The following is a 22,079-nucleotide window of genomic DNA, read 5'->3' as shown; positions in this document are numbered from 1 at the left end:
AAGAAACAGCAGCGGGTCTGAGTGAGATGCTCTTTGGAAGGTTGGTGTTGACTCGATGAGCTGAATGGTCTGCTTTCACACTGTAGTGATTCTATGATTCTATGAAGGTGGGAGCTTTACTTATTTGCAGCTCAGCTGCTTCCTAAGGATACACTGTCTTTATCTTGGAAACATTGCAAATTGTGAGAAAGATCATAGAATTTCCAAGGAACACTGGCAAGTTGGTGGAGTAGGCTAATGGGTGGCAGATTAGATCCAATGTGAAGAAGTGTGAGGAGATACTTTTTTTGGTAGAAAGAACATAGGGAAACAATATGAAGTAAAAAGTACCACTTTAGCATAGAGACCAGGGTGTATATGTGCATGTTCTTAAAGGGGACAGAGGAGGTGGAATGTGATTAATAAATATCGCATTCTAGGCTTTACTAATAGGGTGATAAAATACAAGAATAGAGAAGTTATGCTGAATAAATATAAGTCAGTTAGTCATCACTTGGAGTATTTTGTACATGTCTGCACTTTAGAAGGATCTGAACATATTGGAAAGAGTGTAGAAGAAGCTAACTATAGTAGTTCGAGGGATAAGAAACTTCAGTTATGAAGATAGATTGGAGAAATCATGACTAGTTTGGAGTGGAAAAGACTGGGAGGATATTTGATTGAAGCTTTCAAAATCACAAGCCTGAACAAGGTAGACAGGGAGAATCTGTTCCTACCCAGATTTGCAAAGGAAGTAAGTGCTATTTGGGAAAAATCTTCTTCACACAGTGGATGGTTTGGGTCTGGACTGCATTTCTGGAATGTGTTGAAAACAGGTTTAATTGAGGCATTGGTTAAGGAGAAATAATGTGCAGGATTGTGAGGAAATGGTGCAAGAATGCCATTATGTCACGATGCTCATCAAATGGGCAAATGAACCCCCCCCCCCCCCCGCACTGTAAAAGTTCTGTGACTCTATGAAATGAACATGCTGGGAATTTCCTGAAAAACCACTATGTTGCTTTATCCGAGCTGTGAATATATTTCGTGACTGCACTCACCGGGTTTAGCCACCTATCAACAGTACAACCTGTTCTCAGTGAAAACCAAATTCAAGAGTGTCTTTGAGAGCAAAAAGAGTCTCCTTTCACTTCTTTGCTGCCTTTTGTTTTATTTGCTCCCTGTACCTCTATCCTCACCTCCAAAAGTGAGTGCAAAAGATTTTTGGACCTCTTAGTCACTAAGGTAGAAATCATCTGTTCGATTGTTTCCCCGTCTCAATGAACCCACTTCCATTCCTTTATCCTAAAGCAGCATTTCCTCCAATTCCCACATCCGTATCTCTTTTCCCCATTGCCAATTAGTAGCTGAACATCCAGCTTCCCTTGCTCGGCCGTCACGACTTGCTGATATTTTGTTCCACTCCACAAACTGCTGTTGATGCAAGAGTTAAGTTCTGCCTAATGTTACAAATACATTGAGGCTTGTGCGCACAGTCACGTAACATTCGAAAATGAGTCTTCTGCAAAGCCCCCTCAGACCTGCTATTGTCCAAAGCTGATCCAATCTGTGCTTTATGTTCCTCTTCTGCATACCTACCCCTCCTGAAGACCCTGTCGCGCTTTGATATCTAACCCGATATTCAGTCGTAAACTGGTCCACTGGACGCAGGACGACAGCGCGTACGTTAGCCAAGTTCTAGTCTATCCCCTAGGTCACTTTCTGTGACGAGACATGCCTTTTTTCCCCTTAAGCTGACCTCAATCTCAAGCATTAGTTCAATTGCTCCCACCGCCGACCCAGGTGAACGATCTCATAGGTCCTTTCACGTTCTGTGTATTAATCCACGCAGCGCTTTACCGATGCAACTATTTAAGTGGTTTCCAATAATCGATGTTTCTTTTCATCGTAACAATTCTAAAGCAAAGCATTGCTGAAAAGGGGCAACATTAAATTGTGGATATAAATCTCTTTCAGGTGTTCCATATTAAAAAAAATCTACAAGGAACGAAGCCCAAACTGCAACGTAGAACAACTCAACAAAGTGAAATTGAAGGTAGTTGAAGCAATATTTAACTTGAGGTTAAAAGCGCGTGGACTATCAGAGCAAGGGGAAGACTGGAGGAATTAAGATGCAATGGAGAGCTAAAAGTGTCACAACGGTAAGGGTTCGCTTAAATACTCGATCTAATGGAGTAGCAAAACGCACGGAGGTGTATGGATGGAGGGGGTGAGGAGCATTAGATTTACGATCGTAAAATAGTGAAGCTGATTGAAAATCCCATTTCAGCGCATGTGGAAGAACAGCTACGCTGAGATTAACCGAAACGGGTGTACCTTCACATTGTAGGGCCTCGAAAACGCCGAGTCTCACATCAACAGGAGTCAGCCTTTGCCACCTGTCCCATTTGTCCAGACAGTCTGGGATTTTTTTTTATACATCTGGACGGGCAGTCGGTCAAATGCTAATAGGTGAAATGGAACTGAGGAATTTTATCATAGATTCTTCCCCGCCTCACAAGTGCTCGCCGCGTCTTGTGCTGCGAATGCTTCATGAATGAGTTTATTAACGGTCCGGGAGATTTCTTATTTCCTATGTCCCCCACCAACCACCCAAACCAAAACAAAAATCAAAACGATACTTGACATTACACTTAGAAAGACATCACACGTCCGTTGGGACCTCTTCTAAACTGATTAAAAATGAAATAACGGTGTTGTTGTCCGGTGCTTCCAGAGCCGGACTACAGAGTGTCTGACTCACTCAGGATGTGTCTATATATGTGTCTTTAGGGAGGCGCTGACGCTACAGCCGGAGTTAAAGAGGGGGGAGAAAGTCGTTTGGGGTGGATTTATTTATTTTTTGTGATCGTGCAGATGCAGCGTGTAGCCGAAGCGCAAGGCTGACACACACACACACAGACACACTGGTGATATATTTGCACACTCACGTATACACACACACACAGAGACACAGCAAGAGGAAGAGGACAGAAGCAGCGGACAGGCTCCGTCAGCGCTCACTCCATCCAGGCACACGCGCTGAAGAGGCGACGTACCACACAGCCCCTGAAACCCCCTTGAAACCGAAGAGAGCAAGAGCTACAGCGGAGAGATTTAATTCAACTTCCAACTCAGAGAGGGGAGGCGACAAACGGCAGGATTCTGGAGAAGATTTGTTTTTGGGAAGGGGACTGACTGGATCGGTTGAATGGAACATAAATGCATTTACAGTGGAAACAACTGACCAGGAATTGATAATAACAGCAGTTTGCTGGAGACGCGATCAGTGATGAAGAACGGTCGATAAGCAAGGCTTCGATATTTGCAGCAAGAAACATTTAGTTCAGATTTTATTTTCCCAATTTCCCTCCTCCTCTTGCACATACTGTTGACACAATTTATTTTCTCTCTGTCGCTTGTTGCTGATTTATATATATATATATAATATATATATATATATATATATATATATATTTCATTCTCTTCGCCTCCCCGGGTTCGTTTCTCATCTCTATCCCCGCCACATGGAAGAATGAAGAGTGGGGGGTCGGTCCTCTTCCTCCTGCTTCTCTTAGGCGCCTTGCCGCCCTCCTCGCCGGAGAGACAGCAGCAGCAGCGACGAGGAGGAACTGGAGGCAGCGGGAGAGTGGCCGAGAGTCGCCCGCAGAAGAAAGCGGCCAGAGCGGAGCAGACCTACACGTCTCGGCTCAAGCGGAAAGGGCTGGCCGTGGACTTCACCTTCTCGCCGCTGTTTCGAAACTACCTGTTAGAATTCTTCGGGCGGGCGGCGGACGCCGACTGCCGCCTGCTGCTGGACTGCGAGGCTCTAGCGTCCGCCCTGGAAGGTACCGCCGCACACCGGGACGGCATCGGCATCAGCGCCCGGAGCGGCTTCGAGGAGACCGGCTCCAGCGCAGCAGCGTCCCCTCAGCCCGCCAAGCGGAGACTGAAGAAACAGCATCAGCCTAACCAGGTGGTCCTGGAGGTGGGCGCATCCGGAGATACCGCCCGCTGCCGGCCGCAAACCCCCCAGCGGCAGCCAGCCGCCCCCCTCCTCTACAACTTGACCCGAGTCTTCCTGGCGTGGAGCAGCTCCTCCGAGGGACGCCTGAGGATCCGCCTGATACCCGAGAGGAGAGCCCGTGAGTCCTACCCACAGCGGGAGGAGATCATCTCCGCCGCGATCAGAACCTCCGAGCCCAGGGTTCGGCTCCACGTCTCCTTCGCAGGTCAGCTCGAACTTAACTTCCGTTTTTGGAGAAACTGGCGTTTGTGCCTTAATCTTGGGAGATGAGGGTGGGTGCTTACTTTTTGGGGAGCTGGGACTTCGTTTTTTGGGGAGGTAGGACTTGATTGAATTTTTGGGGAGATGGGTTTTTTTTGGAGGAACTAAGACTTGTGTTTAGTTTAGGGGAGCTGAGACTTGGGTTTAGTTTTGGGGAGCTGAGACTTGTGTTCAGTTTAGGGGAGCTGAGACTTGGGTTTAGTTTTGGGGAGCTGAGACTTGTGTTTAGTTTAGGGGAGCTGAGATTTGTGTTTAGATTTTGGAGTAGAGCTGAGACTTGTGTTTAGTTTAGGGGAGCTGAGATTTGTGTTTAGTTTTGGGGAGCTGAGACTTGTGTTTAGTTTTGGGGAGCTAAGATTTGTGTTTAGTTTTCGGAGTAGAGCTGAGACTTGTGTTTAGTTTTGGGGAGCTGAGACTTGTGTTTAGTTTTTGGAGTAGAGCTGAGACTTGTGTTTAGTTTTGGGGAGCTGAGACTTGTGTTTAGTTTTGAGGAGCTGAGATTTGTATTTAGTTTTAGGGAGCTGAGACTTGTGTTTAGTTTAGGGGAGCTGAGATTTGTGTTTAGTTTAGGGGAGCTGAGACTTGTGTTTAGTTTTGGGGAGCTGAGATTTGTGTTTAGTTTAGGGGAGCTGAGACTTGTGTTTAGTTTAGGGGAGCTGAGACTTGTGTTTAGTTTTTGGAGGAGAGTTGAGACTTTTTTGGGATCTGGGACTTGTGTTTATTTTTGGGAGATGGGACTTATTTGATTTTTTGGGGGAAGCAGGGATTTGAAGGTTTTTTGGGGAACTGGGACTTGATTGATTCTTTTGGGGAGGTGGGACTTATCTTTCTTTTTACGGTGAACTAAGGCTTGTGTTTAATTTTGGGGAGCTGAGATTTGTGTTTCGTTTTTGGAGGAAAGCTGGGACATGTGTTTATTTTTTGGAAGATGGGGCTTTTTTTGTTGGAGAGGAGGGCATCAGTGAGACAGAAAATGTTTTTCTTTTTAAAAAAAAGACAGAGAAAAGTGTGTGACAGAATCAGGAGTGGCAGATAAAGTTGGACAGGACGCCAAAGGATGGAAAAGTGCCAATGAATGAAACAAAATTAGGTGCGTATTGTGTGAGAGGAATCGAACAGACCTTAACTGTGTGAGCGACAAGTGGTTGCAAGGAGAGGCTATATGTTACACACAGAAATAGAAATTGCTGCAAAATCTCAGCAGGTCTGGTGGAATCTGTGTAGAGAAATCAGAGTTGACGGCTCGAGTCGAGTGACCAATCCTCAGAACTTTCTGTGCACAGATGCTGCCAGACCTGCTCAGCCTTTCCAGCAGTTCCTGTTTTTTTTTTCTGTTTCTGATTTATAGCATCCGCAGCTCTTTCGTTTTTTTATTTACAGACCATATAAAGAAGTGTAGAGACGAGAGTTGCACAGAAATACATGAATCACAGTGTGATGCAGAATGTACAGGGGATGAAAGAAGGTGATAGAAAGTGCAGACAGCAAGTTAGACACGCGAGCACCTTTAAAGGATTTCCAGCTGTTGACCAACCGCATCAAGAAAGAGGACAATATAAAGTCGAATGCACCGATTTACCAGCCTGAATCAAATTTTAGTTAAGACAGTGCACCTACTTGTTTTTAGGGCTCTTGTGCTGTCATGGTATTTCCTCGGGGCCAAGAGGCTCGGGTTCAAGTTCCACCGGCTGCAGAGTTGTGTGCTGACGCCTCTGTTATCATAAGACATCTCACAACAGGTTGATGTAGAAAATATCTCAGCTACCTTTTGGATCACATTGCGGTGCTCAAGGGAAACTGGGCACACCTTGGCCAGTGCTTACCTGTTCCATTTCTTAGGTGCTGAGATGTCTCGTCAGCAGCACTTGGAGGTCCTGTAGGAAGCCTCTCCAGTGAAGGAGTGACGGTGAAGAACGCTCTTTTTTTCAGGGTATCATGTGGAAGATGAACGCGGAAGCAAGTTCCTGCAAGCGTCTGTTTTAACAGCTGCAGCTCTTTCAGAAACAAGAAAGGGATAGGTTTTAATTCAGTTCACCCACTGGGAAGCTGATGGGATCATTTGGAACACTGGTTTTACAAAATATTCTTCTCCACCAACTTGAGTAGGAATTTAAAATTGTGCAACTTTTCAAACCACCTTGCACCCAAGATTGTCTATTTCCTCGCTCATTGATGGGTTAAAACTGGCCACAATTATAAAGTTTAGTTGAACCTGAAGAAGAATTTTTTTTTTTCGCAGCGCGATGGCTCAGCGGCCTCACAGTGAAAAGGACCTAGGTTCGATCCCAGCAAAGGGTGATTTGTCTGTATGGAGTTTGCACATTATCCCTGTGTCTGTGTGGGTTCCATCCGGATGCTCCGGTTTCCTCCTACTGTCCAAAGATGTGCCGGCTAGGTGGATTGGCCATGCTAAATTGCCCCATTGTGTCCAAAGATTTGTAGACTAGGTGGGTTAACTACGGAGAAACGCAGGGTTACGGGGAATAAGGTGGGAATATGTCTGGTTGGAATGCCCTTTGCAGGTTAGGAGCGGTCGAATAGTCCGTTTCCACACTTCAGGGTTTCTATGAATTCGGTGTCTCAACTGACTTCAGCGTTGAGTTAAGACGGCGTGAAGCAGGATGAACACAGCAAACCAAGCAGCATCAGACCAGGAGAGTTGACGTTTCGGTCGAGACCCTTCTTCTTCCCCTGATTCTGCTTGGCCTGCTGCGTTCATCCAGCTTCACACTGTGTTATCTCAAATTTTCAGCGTCGGCAGCTCCTACTATCTCCGACTTTAGCATTGGTTGGGTTTTGGAGAATCAGAGTCCAACCTGAAAGTTTCCTTCATAGATTTGAAAGGAGAATAAGCAGCAAATGTTTCAGAAAGTTGAAGGGAACAATGACGGGAGGGGAAGAAATTTGCAGACTAAGAATTCCTTCCGAAGACTCCTGGCGTGTTTTCGATATTTCAAGCTGAAGTGTGACGTTTGCATTCAATTTTCAGTTCATTCACATTGCTTTGGGAATGGATTTGGATGGGCTGTAAAAGAGCAGAGAGGTGGTGGGAGTGCCGCATTTAGTGAAATTTTGAAGTGCTATAGAAAATTAAACAGACTGCCAAATTCTGAAAGCCTTGGAAAGCCTCGAAATGTGATTCAGCAAATGAGCAGCTGAAAGAATGAAGGGGACCTTGGTGAAAAGAAAAACAAACCTGAGGTTCAGGCATAAATCCAGGTCAAGGAATAGAGCAGTTCTCCACCTGATCCTTTGCTTTATCGCCGCTTTAGTGAAGTTGGCGCTGTATGTGTTGGCTGCTTTCGATTCAGTAACTCCATTATTCCCCACAATAGGGTAGCATCATAAAAGGACTGCAAGGACATAGAGCCAAGATTCAGGCTACAGTTGACGACTGTTGTCATAGAATATGCTAGCCTTATACAGCACAGTAGCTGGAAGTATCATCGCAAAGGATGATGTGGCTGTGCATCTGTATCATCTGAAGCCAGTTCGGAACAAGCCATTTACAAATGGATATTACAGAAGCTGCAGTAAAGGTTAGTAACATTTTGCCAGACTGAGTCAGTTAGTCTTCATTATCCACTGAGTACCTTAGCATGTCTTCTTTCATGCATGATATCGTGCGTTTGCTTCTGAGCAAATTTCCGATATAACTTTTTGTGGATTTGTATGTACTTTATTGTGCCATTGGGTCTGTTGGTCCATTTTCCTTCAGGCTGAGAAGTCTTTGCTTACGTTAATTGCATATTAAATTGAGGTATGTTCACTTGTATCGACAATGATCACCCTCGAGTGAAGACAAAGCATGCATGGGGTAGCATGAGCAATGTGACTTTTGTTAGTAGTTTGTCTTCTTCTTCGAGACATATTAGTTATAGCTACATTGGGCTGTTCATAATAATGGTTGAAAGTGTGTTATTTCAGCAATTGATACAAGTTCATGAGTACCCAAGTGCCAACAAAAGGAAGCAAATAAAGAATTTAGTCAAATCATAAATGAAACATAAAGGATTGAATTAATTTACTTGAGCTATTTAAATTAACTATTAGTAGAGCAAATTTCCTTATTATGCTTGATGTCATTTCAAGTGAGTAACTTTTGAAGTTGATACACTATATATCTAAAAGAATGGCAATGGACTTATCACTAAAATCCAATGTCTGCTCATTTGAGGTGTGCTCTTGAATCATCACTAGTCCCACTGCTGTAAGCTACACCACACAGCAAACTGGACAAAGTTGTCCAGAAGCAATTTTACCTTAGATTAGGGGATGGCTAGCAGGGGAACTTCTAGTGCAAAAAGAAGCAATACAGAGTAGATGTGAGGGAGGCATTCATGAGAAGGGTGAAGGGGAAATATGGTGATCAAGATGAGGGAGAGGGACACTAATATTGAAAGAAAATGCAGGAAATTTACAGTAATGTAGCAAGAGCCATGAGAGAACTGCTAGATTGAAAAAGAGACAGAAAGGAGATGGATTACAATGAGTGAAAATGAAAATGAGGAAAGTACTAAACCAAATAAATATAAGCAAAATGCAAGAAAGGGATTAAAGGATTGCTCAAAAATGTGATATAGAGCAAGTGGTTCCAAATGAATGACTGCAAAACAGATGAAAAATATTGCAGATAAAAGGAAGCAACAAGACACAAAATAGTGAGAGTTAAAGAATTTTCTGAAGAGTTCTTTTGCAAACAAAAAAATTGGTGTTTGAAATTCAAGTGGATATTGATATGTGAAAATGTTATTTAGTTGTTCATTGGATCATAAAATGAAAGAGGGATTGAAAGGCAAGTGTTGTGGAAAATCTGAGAATGATGGAAATCTTATATAGTACTTCTCATGAAGTATTTTCCATTAAAATTTTGAGTAAAACAAATCAAACAGCATAAAATTCCAGTTACGTTGTGCCTGCAATGCAATATTTCTTGTAAGAAATGTTGCGTCTTGACTATATTGTGTCCAAGGTGTAAATCTGGAAATGATGTAGAATTTACAACTCATCATTTAAGAATTTTTGTTTCTGTATAGAGAAATGGCATTAGCCCCAATGCACCTTCCCATTGTGATGGATCAATAGCACCTGCCTGTCATTGGTGACTCCATTTGTGTTTCAATGTGTTTGTCTGGTAACCTATTTCACAATTTCATTACCACTTATGTGAAAAAAATCCTTCTGACTTCTTTTGTCACAGAAAACATTCTAATTTCTTTTTACTAGTGCTGTAAGCCTTTTGCTGGAGAGACCAATAATTTTAAAATAAATTTTGTCAATTTTTTGCATAGATTACATTAACATGATTTCTTAATTAGTGAATAGCAGTGTTGTTATGTAATTTTCTTCCCCTTCCTCTTGAATGGGACCAACTGGATAGCTCTTTCAAAGAGCTTGCATAGACATTATGAGCCAAATTATCACACTTTGCATTGTATAAGCTCCATGATTCTGTTAATTACGATCACTGAATTCCCCTACTCGCAACATCCTGAGGGTTATCATTAACCAGAAACTCAGCTGGACTCACCACTTAAGCATAATGGCTAAAAGAGCAGATCAGAGGCTAGGAATACAGCAGTGAGTAACATACCTCCTGACTCCCCAAAGAATGCCCACCATTTATAAGGCACGAGTCAGGAGTGTTATGCAATGCTCCCCACTTGCTTGGACGAGTGCAGCCCCAACAACACTCAAGAAGCTTGGCATCATCCAGGACAAAGCAGCCTGATTAATTGGCACTGTATCCATTAGCATCTGCTCCCTCCACCACTGATGTTCAGTAGCAGCAGTGTGTACTATCTACAAGATTCATTGCAGAAATTCACCAAAGATCCTTAGACAGCAGCATCCAAACCCTTGACCATTTCCATTTAGAAAGACAAGGGCAGTAGATATTTGAGAATATTGCCACTTTGAAGTTCCCCTCCAAGCCACTCACCATCCTGACTTAGAAATATATTGCCATTCCTTTACTGTCGCTGGGTCAAAATCCTCAAATTCCCTCCCTAAATGACACTGTAAGTCAACTCACAGCAGAGGGATAGCAGTGGTTCAAGAATGCAACTCACCACCACCTTCTCAAGGGCTATTGGGGACAGGCAACAAATGCTGGCCAGCCAGCGATGCCCACATTCACAAATGAATAAAGAAAGTTAATGTTTACTCAAGAACACATTAAAGGTACAGTGTAAGTTCTTTTCATGAGGAGCGATTTCATGTTTCGTATTAGGAAGCTACCTAAAAGAGGCTGATGTACATTAAATAGAATCAATTACCACAACTGCAAATGATGTAATCTGGTGCTAATATACATTATGTAAATTGGGTAGATTTTTGTTTTAAAATGATGCAACACGTATGTAGTCTGTGGAAACTGTCCAAATTATCAGCAGAGGTAAATTAAGCTTTATTTGAATGCAAACCTGATTCCATTCCAAGGATTAAAAGTGAACTGTGCACTTGTTTAAAAGCACTGCTTTCAATTATTTTAACTGCAGATCAGTTGCATTCTATCCCATCTTGTCTGATCAATAAACAATATTCATTGCTACTTCTCCATACAGTCATTTTGTGTTCAGCGCTTTGCTGTAGTTTGGGAAAAATATAATGCAGGAAATCACAAAGAAATTCCAAAAATAGTGGGACTGCACTGTAGCTGAAAAAGTATTTCAGCTCTGCAAGCAGTATTGTGCTTGAAGTGACCTACCTTTTAGATGATGTGACCTGCTGCGCTTTCTAGAATTTTTAATCACATAGACAAATTTGTGTTTTGCTGCTGTGCTGTACAACTTACATAGAGCACTTAATCACAAAGATGTCTGTGACATAACTCCACAGAGGCTAGTATGCCATCTCTATGTCACCCTTTGTGCAAAGTACTTGACACTGGTTCAGCATCCTCAGAGCCAGCTTTCAGAATGAACAGAACCTCTGACACTGTTTAAGTATGTCAGCCAGGGGCTCCCTGATTGGACCCAGTTAACAGCCCCAATCAGGGAACTCATATTCTATGGGCCCACCTGGCTGCTCTCATCACAATCACTACATTCCTCCCTCCCTAAGTATGGGGATGTAGGCCTGCTGTTTTTCTTGTAGCCTCTCCAGGGACGTTTTTGCACCTAGTCTGGTTCATCTGACTCAGCCTCAGATATGGGTGATGTGTATCAGACTGTAACCTTCCTGTCGTGCCTGAAGTGTCTCGGGGAAGAAATTCATCTTTTTCAGGTAAAGGCTTTAAGGCTACGACATTCGCTGTGTCCATCTCACACTTGTGAGGTTTCTTCGGCACTAGATGGAGGGGTGAACCCACAGCTTCTGACAACCTTTCTGGCTATTCTGATGGGCCAGGTATGTTTTGCTCCTGACCCGTTTGTGAGTTTGCAGGTTTAATGTGGTCTATGTGCTTGTTCAGGACTGCCTCACCTGCCTGAACTTTGTACATCACGGGATTTGACCTTGCATTGACCATTTCTGTTACCAAGCTATTTCCATGGTTTTGGCATCAAACTTCCTCTCCTGAAGTAAACTGTCTCTCTCTTAAAGTAGTATTGTATCTGGTGATAGCATTCCTGATGCTGTTTAATCATCCCCCCCTCCAAGGTCCAGGTTGATCAGACTTAACCCGAGGGAGAGTCTTTTTCCCATTAGCAACTCTGCTGGAACTGTCCCTGCATTTGCATGAAGGATGGTCGTTTAAATAAATAGGAACTGGGACAGTTTGGTATTTAGTGATTCTGTAGGCTGTTTCTTTTAGCCTGTCTTCAAAGTTTGGACTGCTCTTTCGGCCAGATCATTAGACGATGAATGGTGTGGAGCTGTCCTTATATGTTGAAAGCTATTCAACTTTGAGTATTTCTTAAATTCCCCGCTGGTGAATGATGGCCGGTTGCCTGAGGCCAACTTCTGGGAGTCTGCTTACTGCAAAAGATGCCCACAGATTGTCTATTGTCATCCCTGTGTTTGACAAATAGACACCATGCATATCCAACCACTTTGATTGAGCATCCTCAATGATAAGAATGTTGAACCCTTGAAAGGGCTTGCATAATCAACGTGAACTGAATCCAGGGTTTATCTGGCCATTCCCATGAATGTGGGGAAGCTGCTGGTGCTATTTTTTGTCCTTGCTAGCACTCTGGGCAGTGCCCCACCAAAGCAGTTAAGTCTGCATACAGTCCTGGCCACCAGACATAACTTCTCACCAACACCATTTTGGAAACCCTTGCTGGAGTTCAGCCAGAGTCTGGTGGCGACCTTTGCTCACGACTCTTGGTCCCCATGACAAAATGCCATCCTCTACAGTGATCTGGTTTCTCTGGGTCCAGAAAGGTTTCAGTCTGGTTGTGATGGCCCTTTTCCTTCCCCCATCACCACTGGCTGTTTTATTTTTGCCAGGCCTGGATTTTTTTGCATCCACAGTCTGATATTGTCAGCGTTGAATGGAAGAGTGGCCAGGAAGTTTAAAACCAGAATGGACTCTTCTGGAGGCGGCAATACTACCCCATACAGACATATGGGGAGGCATTGCATGTCAGCAATAGATCTCGTTTGAGATCATAGTGTGCCAATACCTTAGATGATGATAGCTGGTCCTTCACTTCTTTTAAGGCTACATCTTGGCTATGCGACGTAAGAGTGCCAGGATGGAAGCAAGTTTTGTATGACCTTTCTGTAATAATTCACCAATCCAGGGAAAGACCTAAGCTCCAGTACAGAGGGAGCTGGGACCCCTTTCATCAGCTTCACTTTATCTTCCAACGGGTGTAATCCAGTCTTGTCAACGCTGTACCTCAAGCAGTTTACTTTTGGGGAGCCTGAAACATATTTTTTCCCTTCTAAGGCATACACCCACCTTAGAGAAATGTCTAAAGACTATGTCTAAGTTCTCTAAGTGCTCCTTTTTGTTTTTTTTTATCATTAGCATGTCATCTGGATAAAAGGCAACCTGGGGTAGGCATGGTAAAATGTTCTCTATTGTCTCCTGAAACACTGCACAGGCTGATGATACCCCAGATGGCAGTCTCATATACACCCTTACGGGTATTAATTGTAGTATACTTCTGGGAATGGGTTTTCCAGGGTGTGCACTCTCCTGGGTATGGCCTATGAGTTCTCTAGCTCGGTTTGGGTCAAGTGGGACTCTTCTGCTGTTGCGGGTCCATATACCAGCAGCAACTACAATGCTTGCCACCTTGAATCCTGAAGAAAATGTTAACCGTTTGGCCGAGGCTTGGCTTTGTTTAGGGGTTTGCTGTGGGCTGACCCAATGTCCCTCTATTCAGGATACGTCCTGAGTAAGGCTATGCAATTGCCTTCACTTAAGTGATGTTCCCCAAGCTCAATCGGCCTAGCGAGGGTGTTCACTTCCATCAGTGTAACCTTTAACTCACATACTTCGCTTGCTGAATTCTCTCACGACAAAGACAGTTGTAGTGCCTATCTGAAGTTCAATGGGCTTCAGCTATGAAGCACTTTTGCATGGTTACATCATTAATGCCATATACCAAGTGGTCTCTCAGCATCTCACTCATGGTTAAAACAAAGTCACATGCCTCAGTTATCTTAACCCTGTCAAAATCACAACACGGAATCCACTGGTTCTCGAACTGCCGAGTAAAACCAATAGCATCTCAGATTTAAGGGAGGTTTGGGGTTGTAATGTTCCTTAACAAAATCTGTCAACTGTTGAAAGATTTCAGTATCTGGTGCCTCAGGGAAAGTTAAGCTCCTAATTACTGAAAAAGCTCCAAGTTCACAAGCTGTCAGGAGAATTACTCATTGCTTTTCATCTTCCCCAATATCATTTGCCCAGAAATAAAGAATGCATTCTTTCCACATACTGGGCCAAGTCTTTGATGGCAGGATTGAATGAGTCCAGCTTCCCAAATAACAGCATGATACCAGGAACACTTACCCCAACTCACAAATGACTGTTGTGAGCAAATTTCTTCAGGAGCATTGTGTTCCCTTCCATTGATACTGAAATAACTGCACAGAGACCTATATGCTGTCACCAAGCCACCCTTTGTTTACGCATGCATAGTACTTGACACTCATCTGGTTTCCTCAGAGCCAGTTCTCACAGAGAACAGAACCTCTGACATTCTTGTTTATATCTGTCACTCAGGGCTCCCTGATTAGACCAGATTAACAGCCCTGATCAGGGAACTCATATTCTGTGAGGTCCAACTGGCTGACCTCCATTAACATTGCCACAGTGTGTAGTGTCCAGTATGTACAGGTACCATATCCTATTGCCATAATTAATTTCAAAAAATGAACAATTTTTCATGTTAGTTGCCTTGATTGTCAAAAGTGTTGTCTGTCTTTGAGCTGTAAAGCTTAGTAAAACCCCAGGTTCAATTTGTGATCTGTCTTGTTGTCTGCTAAGTTAAATTAACTTAGAAATTACAGTCCTTCAGTTCCATGGTGTTTACCGGTCAGTTGGCCCCACAGGTTTTTTCCAGATGTCTTCCTTCTGGGTAATGAAAGGCAAAACCATACAGTGCTTCCATTCCTGATCTGTACATGTTTGTTCAGACTCATTGTGAGGATAGGATTTTAAAATGATTATGATGGATCCCCAACAGTAAGATAGCTTGTCAATGCTCTCTGTCAAGATCCAACAAATGAAATACTACTTGAAACAACATACTGGAGATTATGTAATCTCTGTTGAACCAATCATAGAGTCATCAACAGAGAAGAGAACATTTGGAGAGCATTTTTGCCTTTAAGCACTCCTGCCAGCTCTCAGTTAACAATACAAAGATTTAGGGTGTAACTTATTTAAATTTTGTCTGTGTGACTTTTTAAAAAGTTTGAATCATGCTATTTACTGTTATACCACAGATGGTACATAATTAAACTATTTGAACTGCATCATTGAGATGATTCTGCCCCACTTGCTTAAATTCAATTCAAACCAAACCATCATGCACAGAATCTGGCCTAGAAAGAAAAGGAACTTGTACTTATATAGCCTCTTTAAGACCTCAGGATACTTTGAAGCAATCTTCAGCAACAAAATGCATTAAAGTATGGTTAATTGTACAGAAATAATACATTCATGTAAAGTGAAGAAAATATATAGCATGACTGTTCTAGCAGGGTCTGACTATAGTTATAGCCTATATTTTAACTATTATGTTTTACCACAGCTGAAAAAGATTTTGCAGCATTAGTACTTACCATTACTGTTTCCAGGAGAAAAGTTGCCTAGTGATTAGAATTGAACAAACTTTCAGATTGCATTATTGTCCGATGCAGTTTGTTTATTGCAGTTGTGAAATTCTATTGGGATTCAATATAGTGTACTAATCTTGTGCAGGAATAGCATAAACAAAAATAAAATCTACAAATGCTGGAAATCTAAAATGAAAACAAACTGGAAAGATAAATGAGTTTAGTTTTTCATATATGGTTTCTTTGTCTTGATTTCTGTCTGTTTTGGGTTCACTAAAAATATGCAAACAAAAAACAAATGAAAATATATTCCAACACAGACCAATGTTTCTAGGTCAGAGATAATGGGAACTGCAGACCCTGGAGAATGTTTCTAGGTGTTTAGGTTATGTAGTAGATTACCACAAAAACACATTGTGTCATTGAGTTAGGGGACTCAGTTTTGAACTTAAATTTTACCATGATTTCGAAAGGTGTGAAGAGAGCATTGATCTGGCTCATACACATGCAGCTCATGTGGTTATAGAAACTAAAAATTATGCAAAGGATACGCAGTACTGCTGAGTTTCCACGGTAAACAGCAAATGCTCTTGCAGAAAAACTAATAACTTGTACTGTGGGCCATTGGCAGGTATGGAGGAGAATAATTTTGTTTACAAATCATTAAGCACATAGAACAAGGTTACAATTTGCATTGGCCGAATGCCTTGGTTCCTTGGGGTTTTGACAAATCTGGGGATAGGCACATCACTTAAGAAGTTAGGGCTACAAATTACAGACAAAACACAAGTTTGTGACCTATGTTCTTTCTCAGTGTTGTACTCGAGCAGAAAGAAACAAAGGATTTCACAAAAATCTTTCAACTTATTTTTCCATGTAACAAAAGCAGCAGAAATTGTCATTAATGTTCCTTCTTTTCTTCATATCATTTCAAAAGATAACAGGGTAAACTATAATATGATTTTTAAAAATCCATGCTTCTCACTCTTAATGCTCTTTCTGAATGTATATTGTGAAATTGTTTGCTTCCAGTCTGTGATTCCCCAGCCATTCGATGGGCTACTGGCATGCACTGAGTGCACAGGAGTAGAATTGTAATGTGTCAAAGACAGGGTTTAATGTGCTTTTGACTATAATGCAGTCATAACTTCTTCATTTGTAGGCTGCTCCATTATCTTCACTAATTTCCTTTGACATAACCTCTTTATATCTATTCTTATATTTTGAAAAACACTAACAATATAGCTGTTTAATTATGTAGACAAGGAAATCTGTACTTCCATGTCATTGACCTAAGATCATTTTGCCATTTTCGATTTAAGGACAGCTATCTGATTTGCAGAGGGTGCTTCCAGAAAGGTATGTATCCAATACGCTTCTAAGTGTAGGGTACGCTTCAGGTTCTGTTTCCTTGACACCACTAGGTGGCGTAAATAAACCTTTTTTCTAACAAATATGCTTAAAATGTTGGCTTGGAAATGCCTGCTCCCTCTGGGTAAAGCCTTTGCTTTCTTCCACAGAGACCCAGAGCAACATTTAAGTTCCCAAAACCGTTTTTAGCAGCATGGCTATAAAGCAGGTTAACTGTTTGTATTTGCATGGGAACAGTGTTTCCCTGTGTTCTCTTTTCTTGTCATGAACACACCAAGTTTTCGCACTGAGGTGTAGCTCTGCAAATATTGGTCATCGCTTTGTCTGCTATCAAGGTGTGTGAAGCATATTGCAATAGAAACAATATTTTTCTTTATTCATCTAAAAGCTGTGCACACTGCGGTAGGAGATACCAGGGGCTGAAATTTTCCAGTCTGTCTAAATGTAAGAACATCAGAGGGAGACTGGATGTCTTCCTACTATTCTGGTATCAAAGACAGTAGTTTGACCACTAGCTGGATGTTCAAATGAGGGACTTAAGTGGGCGTTTTACCCACACTAGGTTGGCTCGCAACCCTGTGGGATACTGCTCCATGCAAATTGGAAACCTCGCAGATGGTTCCGATTCTGGGGAATGTGTGAAGGGCACCCCTTTGTTGGCATTCCATTGACTGGGAAGAAGCTCCCTGGTGGCAATGGCAACTTGTAAGAGAAAGGTGCCAACAGTGATTCATGATGAGCCTGCCCCTGCCTACACTGGGCTTTCTTGCCTGACCTAGCAGCCTTTAATCTACCTCAGTTCTCCAACCATGCCCAGCCTCGAGCTGTAGCCTTAGTGATTGCTTCTGATTGGATCATCAGCTCTTCAGGGCAACTGTCACATTTCAATGGATGGTAGCTACAGCAGGGATCTGCTAATTGGCCATCACTTGGCTGCCCCCATGGCATAACTTGCTGAGGTGTGGTCACTTCCTCAGTTAGGAGATTATATAATGGAGCCATCTATTGTGGTTGCTAAAAGTAGCCCTTCTCTCCCAGTAACCGTCCTTGTAAAGTGTCTGGGTTTTGAAACAAAACATGAACATGAGAACTCTCACAGATGTAGGCATCATGGCAGCTTCCAGCATGCCTGATGCAGTCTTCTATGATGGGTTGTACTTTGATGGAATGGAACCCTTTGCAGATGAAGGAAAATGCTGCCTTATGATATGGAGCTCTAACATGGACATGTGTACAGTCTTTGGTACCCTGCACCTGGGGAGAGCCAGCTATGTTGCAAAGCCTCCTGCCGAGGCTCCGGCATTGACCTCAGCATGGGGAAATGAGATTAAGTGATGTGATCTGGCACACACTGCATCAGCAACAGCCTGGATATATGTGTGGGTTAAAGATTGAGGGATGCCACACAGGTCCCCAGTGATCCTCTGAAGCAGGCAGTTGCATAAAGATTTAGTGCAGCTGTCACTGTGATGGTCACTGGGATAGGATGGCCACCCACTCCTTCAGATAGTTAGTCTCACTCTCACAGAGACATCGTTTGGTGGTGGAGTCCCAAAATGTGCACAGTCTGCTCCAAAAATGTGGCACTCATCTAGAGAAAGTGGCACTGGAGATGATAGACTTTGGGTCTCTTTCGCCTTCACTGCATCCTGAGGAGACCTTCCACTGTGACCTCTTCGTGTAGGCTGTTTGGCAGCTGCTCTGTTTTTCTTCAACTTCCCTGTGTATTTGTTGCATCGTAGGTGCAACAGTGATGACCCCTGCTGTGGCTGGACCCATTGGTGATAGTTCCAATGAACATACGTGGGGAATATCAACAACAGAACAGGTTCTTATTAATGTGTACTGTCAACATTACATCACAAATAAATAACAGTTTAGTACAGTCCTTGTTACAGTGGGACATACAGGACTCTGAGCAGAATATCCATGGAATGTCTCTACATGGATCATTAACATTGGGACCTTCTACCGATGTCCCCAGCACATGTCTTGTGAATATGGTGGGAGATTGTAAGTGCTGTATGATGACTGATACCTTGTTGTCTGAACCCCTCACCACTCCCTACTTTTCCCAAGAAAGGTGGCATTACACACAAGAGCATGTTGGTGAATACTCACAGTTCAAGGTGACAGGACGTCAGCTCCGTGTCCTTGTGCAGTCTTGTGTGAATTGTGACTTGCAGGTGGCACTTTTACGAACATCTGTCATTACTTCTGCTTCACAGAGATGATCAATCTATAATGACCAATGACATGGTCATTGAAGATTGTTTATTGTTAGCATTTATATAACACACAGTTAATCCCTGTGTGGAATTCCCATACTATGAATACAAGTGTCTTATAACTGTACTGTGTAAACATCTGTTGAACGGATTGCTTCGTGATTAGCCTCATAGAGTCACACAGCACAGAAACAGACCCTTCAGTCCAAGCAATCCTTGCTGAACATAATCCCAAACTAAACTAGTCATATTACTCACAAGTAAAGTCCATGAGCTCAGACAGAAATAAAATCCACTCCAGATGTGGTCATGCTATTTGTTAATTTCTGATATGCTTTTGTAATTCTGATGAAGATGGACAGCGACACAAGTCATGCTCACACAGTGAGTCACAGGCTCAGCCTGATAATCAAGGGCACTCCCCTAAACCGTCACGTTCTTAGTTTCCTTGCACTGTCTGATAAGCCCATCAGTACTGGGCCCAAGACATTTTTCCATCCCCACCCTTGTCTGCTTTCCGGAGAGACCACTCTCTCTGTGACTCCCTTGTTCACTCCACACTGCCCTCCAACCCCACCACACCCGGCACCTTCCCCTGCAACCGCAGGAAGTGCTACACTTGCCCCCACACCTCCTCCCTCACCCCTATCCCAGGCCCCAAGATGACTTTCCATATTAAGCAGAGGTTCACCTGCACATCTGCCAATGTGGTATACTGTATCCATTATACCCGGTGTGGCTTCCTCTACATTGGGGAAACCAAGCGGAGGCTTGGGGACCGCTTTGCAGAACACCTCCGCTCAGTTCGCAACAAACAACTGCACCTCCCAGTCGCAAACCATTTCCACTCCCCCTCCCATTCTTTAGATGACATGTCCATCATGGGCCTCCTGCAGTGCCACAATGATGCCATCCGAAGGTTGCAGGAACAGCAACTCATATTCCGCTTGGGAACCCTGCAGCCCAATGGTATCAATGTGGACTTCACCAGCTTCAAAATCTCCTCTTCCCCCATTGTATCCCAAAACCAGCCCAGCCTGTCTCTGCCTCCCTAACCTGTCCTTCCTCTCACCCATCCCTTCCTCGCACCCCAAGCTGCACCTCCATCTCCTACCTACTAACCTCATCCCACCTCCTTGACCTGTCCGTCTTCCCTGGACTGACCTATCCCCTCCCTACCTCCCCACCTATACTCTCCTCTCCACCTATCTTCTTTTCTCTCCATCTTCGGTCCGCCTCCCCCTCTCTCCCTATTTATTCTAGAACCCTGACCCCATCCCTCTCTCTGATGAAGGGTCTAGGCCTGAAACGTCAGCTTTTGTGCTCCTGAGATGCTGCTTGGCCTGCTGTGTTCATCCAGCTTCACACATTATTACCTAGTACTGGGCTTTGACATGTTCCCCTCCAACTCTTCCATTTAAGTCTTTATCACCCAACATTACTGTGCCCTGGCCCCATAGCTTCATCATGCCAACCATCATGCTTCAGTCTGCCTCCATTGAAGACAGGGTCGTGTTTTTGTCGATTGATGAACACCATTCTTCAGTAACCCATGACCTCCAATGCACTGTTGTCCCTCACCCTTGTGTGTTGAGTTACCTGCCTTCACAATTGTAGACCCCTCTGCAGCTCAGAATGTTGTCTGCAATCTCTGCAATTAACTTCCCCAGCTTCTCTTCCATAGCAGTAGCACCCTGATAAACCCCCTTGGCGTTCAGGTAGCACAGGTCCCAGGCTGACTATGGCCCACCACCTGACTGACTTGGTTGGACCACCCCCTGATAGATCTCTGTGTGGTTTCCTGACTGACATGTGAATTCCTGATTGTGCTGGACCTGCAGAACTGACTTCAGTCCACTCCCCAGACTGTAGTGATATGGAAGTCCTGACCCTGACCATCCCAAGCAGCAACAGACCATGTCTAAAGTCCTTGAACTGAGATTCGATGCTGCCTTAGACTGACTGTGGCATGACCCATGACTGACACCAGTCCTCCTTGACTTGAAGTAGAACTACATCCTTTAGACTTTGAGACACAGCCATTTGGCTGAGGCGCATGTTGTGAATTTGTTGGGTAAGTTGATATAGGTGTGATATCGGTATGCTGTACTGTTCATTTATTGGGTTTGGGCATCACCGGCTGGCCAGCATTTCTTGCCCATAATGTTGTACGGCAACATGTCTATCTCTTGACTGATGACTGCTGACAACAATGGAAGTTTGCCGTCTGCACTACATGCAACATAGTACAGCAGTAACATGAACCTTTAAGTTCTGAATGATGTGATGTAGCAGAACAAGGCAAAGCATAGTTGGTGTGTGCATTGAAGTAGACACAAAGTGAGCATTTCAAAAGCAAGTGACGAGGTACACCTTTCTGTCATACAAGCTGAGCGCCTGTCTCAGCATGCAAAGTGGCCTGGCAGCAGATGTCAGTGTGATCCAAAGCTCATTTCTAAAATGGAAAACGTTGAATCGGAGGTGTGACCTGATGATGTGATGATGCTGATGCACGTCCAATACCGATCTCTGTGGACAGGGAACGCAAGTGGTTGCTACCCATGAAGCAAAACTTGAAATGTTGGAAACAAAAACAGAATTTGCTGGAAAAGCCCAGCAGGTCTGCCAGCCGCTGTGAAGAAAAAACAAAATCAGAGTTAATGTTTCAGGTCCGGCGATCCTTCCACAGAACTACTTGAGATATTGGGAATGGCTTCCTAGGTTGAAGCCGAGAGGAGCAAGAGATAAGTTGGAGCCCCAGGCATCTCCTTTAACTTTTTTGTTGAAAATGGCCATCATCTAGTTTCTCTCCAGCATGTAGGAGACAACAAATTGCATAAAAATGAGGCAAGATTAGGTACTAATGCAATGTTAACAATTGCAGATAGGCCTCTTACCACTTACTATCAAGGTTCTCAACTTGCTGATCAAGCACTGGATGGACAGTTGGACTTTGCTGGATGTCAAGGATCTCATTTTTCCAATCATGCCATTTTTTGAAACAGACTCAGCATTGCTCACAATCT

General features: G+C 43.4%; 1 protein-coding gene across 2 annotated transcripts in view; it reads left to right on the top strand.

The window, feature by feature from the left end:
* Window positions 1-3,479: 3,479 nt before the first annotated feature.
* Window positions 3,480-22,079, top strand: part of LOC125455175 (ALK tyrosine kinase receptor-like) — a 977,528-nt gene continuing 958,928 nt past the window's right edge. Inside the window, exon 1 of one of the 2 annotated variants that reach the window (XM_048536890.2) lies at window positions 3,480-4,211. In XM_048536890.2, the coding sequence (XP_048392847.1) occupies window positions 3,515-4,211 (697 nt within the window). In that variant the 5' untranslated portion in view covers window positions 3,480-3,514. Of the gene's footprint in view, window positions 4,212-7,708; window positions 7,807-22,079 lie in introns of those variants that run through there. The other variant, XM_059648635.1, reaches the window with a different exon arrangement.

This window comes from Stegostoma tigrinum, chromosome 9 (assembly GCF_030684315.1).
Source record: "Stegostoma tigrinum isolate sSteTig4 chromosome 9, sSteTig4.hap1, whole genome shotgun sequence".
NCBI lineage: Eukaryota > Metazoa > Chordata > Chondrichthyes > Orectolobiformes > Stegostomatidae > Stegostoma > Stegostoma tigrinum.
This window is presented reverse-complemented; position numbering and strand designations above follow the sequence as displayed.